Source organism: Protomyctophum bolini (genome assembly GCF_963924005.1).
Source record: "Protomyctophum bolini genome assembly, chromosome: 24".
NCBI classification, from domain to species: domain Eukaryota; kingdom Metazoa; phylum Chordata; class Actinopteri; order Myctophiformes; family Myctophidae; genus Protomyctophum; species Protomyctophum bolini.
The window spans coordinates 26,226,841-26,229,340 of NC_137885.1; the positions used below are offsets into that span (position 1 = coordinate 26,226,841).

Below are 2,500 nucleotides of genomic sequence, written 5' to 3' on the forward strand. Positions count from 1 at the left end.
CAACGGAGGCGACATGTGAGCGTGCACGCATCATCGGACCAAAACCTAACCCACAGAAGACAGTTGAAAAAACAGTAAAAAATTTAAAATATATATTTTTTCAGAAATGATGTGGAAATCATTTGTTAACCTATTTTGGGGCGGGAACCCCTATTGTTATAATTTAGCTATTGAAAAATAGCAGATCTAGAAGCTTGTAGCGCGCCACTGAGTGGCGTGCTATACGAGCTTGTAGGTCTGCTATATATCTTTGAAAAATCGTGAATATATTTATTTCAGAAAACTGGAGGATTTAGCAGATATTCTTTTTAAATGTTGAGGTCAGGCCTGAATGGGTTGAACACCTTCCTCCACCTGGGTTACATCATCTTCTGATACTGTAAAGACATGAAATAATAATCCTGTACCGTGTAATCGTGTTTTGTTTCATTCAGCGCGAGCGTGACAGAATAGGCTACAGCTTGTTGTTGCTGCACAGCTGCTCTCTGAAAACACGTGAACGGTGAAGATATACCAAGGATTGGTATCTTTTGGACATTTTTAATGAGCCTCCACTGCCCACCAAATGTCCGGAACTACTTTAACATTGACCAAAACCAGACCAGAACTCCCACCATGGGATTCAGGCAATCAATGAATACCTTTGCAACCACTATATTAATGGCATAGATGAAATGCCATGATTCCCCCCCCCCCCCCCCTAAAACATGAGTTCGATTCCCGCTCGGGGCGCTGTGGGCGCGGGCGGCGTGTCCTCTCCTCCACGTCATCAGTGCCCATACCCGAAGGCGGGGTTGGCGAAAGGGCCTTTCCAAAACATGCAGTAATCCTGGTCTCTAAACTGCCTCCCCCTGGCCAGCCGGGGCGCCTGATGGAGGGGAAAGGAACTGGTTGGAATAACGTGTTCCTTCCAAGCGCTACGTTCAACCAGGGAAACTCCCCCCTGTCAGGTGTAAAGGAGCAACTTGGACACTCAGGCATGAAGGAAGCATGAGTTCAAGTCCGTTGCTCTCCCCTTGTCCCCCATATATGGGGACTAGGTTGGTGGAGGGTGTGTAGAGCCCAGGATCACATTAGATGATTGACACAGGGATGAAAAATGGGTTACAAAAAAAAAAGATAAAAATTATTAAAAAAATAAAGCTGTACAGAAAGTGTTAAAATTATGTTTTTATGTGGCCACACCCACCAGTTCATTAAAGGCTCATACATAGTCTGGATCTTCGGTGGTGAGCTCTAATTCCAGTAGATCAGTCATAGCGTTTGACCCTCCAAACATTAGCAGCACAGTGTGTGTGTGTGTGTGTGTGTGTGTGTGTGTGTGTGTGAGTAAACATTCATACTATGTTCAGTGTACAGTAATGTCATTGTATTCCAAGTAATTCAAATCATGAACCTTTTCTGTAATCTGAATGCTCTATTATACACCCCCCCCCCACCCACCCGCCCGCCCGCCCGTCCCATTCTTTAACCAGTCCCATGTCTTTATATAGTCACAAGAGATCCATGTGACTGAGAGACACACAGACAGACACACAGACGGACGGACAGACAGACAGACAGACAGACAGACAGACACACAGACAGACAAGTCTCTGTCTGTCTGACAGCTGAATCTGTACTCCCTATACAGGTGTCAAATAAAAGGGACAAAATGTTAAAAAACACACATATTGTTTGGTCGAAACTCAGAAGTGGAGAGTTTTGCTATAGGCATCTTCCAACATCACACTCTGGCAACTACATCTCCCAGAGTGCACCAGCAAGATGGCTGCTCGTTTGGCTGAGCTGGAACACCTGAAAAAGGCTGGAGGGAGCATTCAAACAAACTATACACAAGAAGCAAGGTCTACTCGAGGCATGTTCCAAGTCCAAAGACGCCAATGGTTTTCAACCTAACATGATTTACAAACAAACAAATCAACAGATGGAAGCCAACTGTGCACAGCATGAAAAAGTTGGAAAATAAAAGTTGAATGAGTTGGAAATCTTGGAGTTGTTTCCTTAATGTCCTTTGGAGTGGAACAGAGTATGACTTAACACATATATTGTGTGTGTGTGTGTGTGTGTGTGTGTGTGTGTGTGTGCGTGTGCGCGCGTGTAGGCTGTAGGAGGAGGGTGGATCGAAGCTCAGAACAGCAGAGGAGAGACGGGATTGGTCCCTGAAGATTACCTCCAGGTAAACTGTGTGTGTGTGTGTGTGTGTGTGTGTGTGTGCTTCTATTACTATGCTTGCGGGGACCGAATTGTCCCCACAAGTATAGAAGAATGGCTTTACAAGATCAATTAACCCATTTTGACCTGAGATCAGATTCTAAAAATGTCTTCTACATCCTGACAGTTTTCTGAATGTTTCTATGTCAGTCGTTCTTTGATTTTTCAAAAAATAGCTAAAGCATAACATAATGTTGCATTGCATGGCGATCCTCTGGTGTGGTTTTTATAACAAATAATGTATGTAATACTTTTGTATTATTATTTTGCGCAGGTTAACAGTACA

The 2,500-nt window shown here is 43.9% G+C and overlaps 1 protein-coding gene across 4 annotated transcripts in view; it reads left to right on the forward strand.

Annotated features, from left to right (window-relative positions):
• Positions 1–2,500, forward strand: part of LOC308312014 (sorting nexin-9-like) — a 32,242-nt gene that overhangs the window by 2,907 nt on the left and 26,835 nt on the right. For all 4 annotated transcript variants that reach the window (XR_013963715.1, XR_013963716.1, XM_080758864.1 and 1 more), the window contains exons 3-4: positions 2,105–2,179; positions 2,489–2,500. The exon at positions 2,489–2,500 is cut by the window's right edge and continues 54 nt beyond it. Coding sequence is in view for 2 of the 4 variants with exons in the window: in XM_080758864.1 (XP_080614990.1) it covers positions 2,105–2,179; positions 2,489–2,500 (87 nt within the window). In the remaining 2 variants the exon portion in view is untranslated. The remainder of the gene's footprint in view (positions 1–2,104; positions 2,180–2,488) is intronic.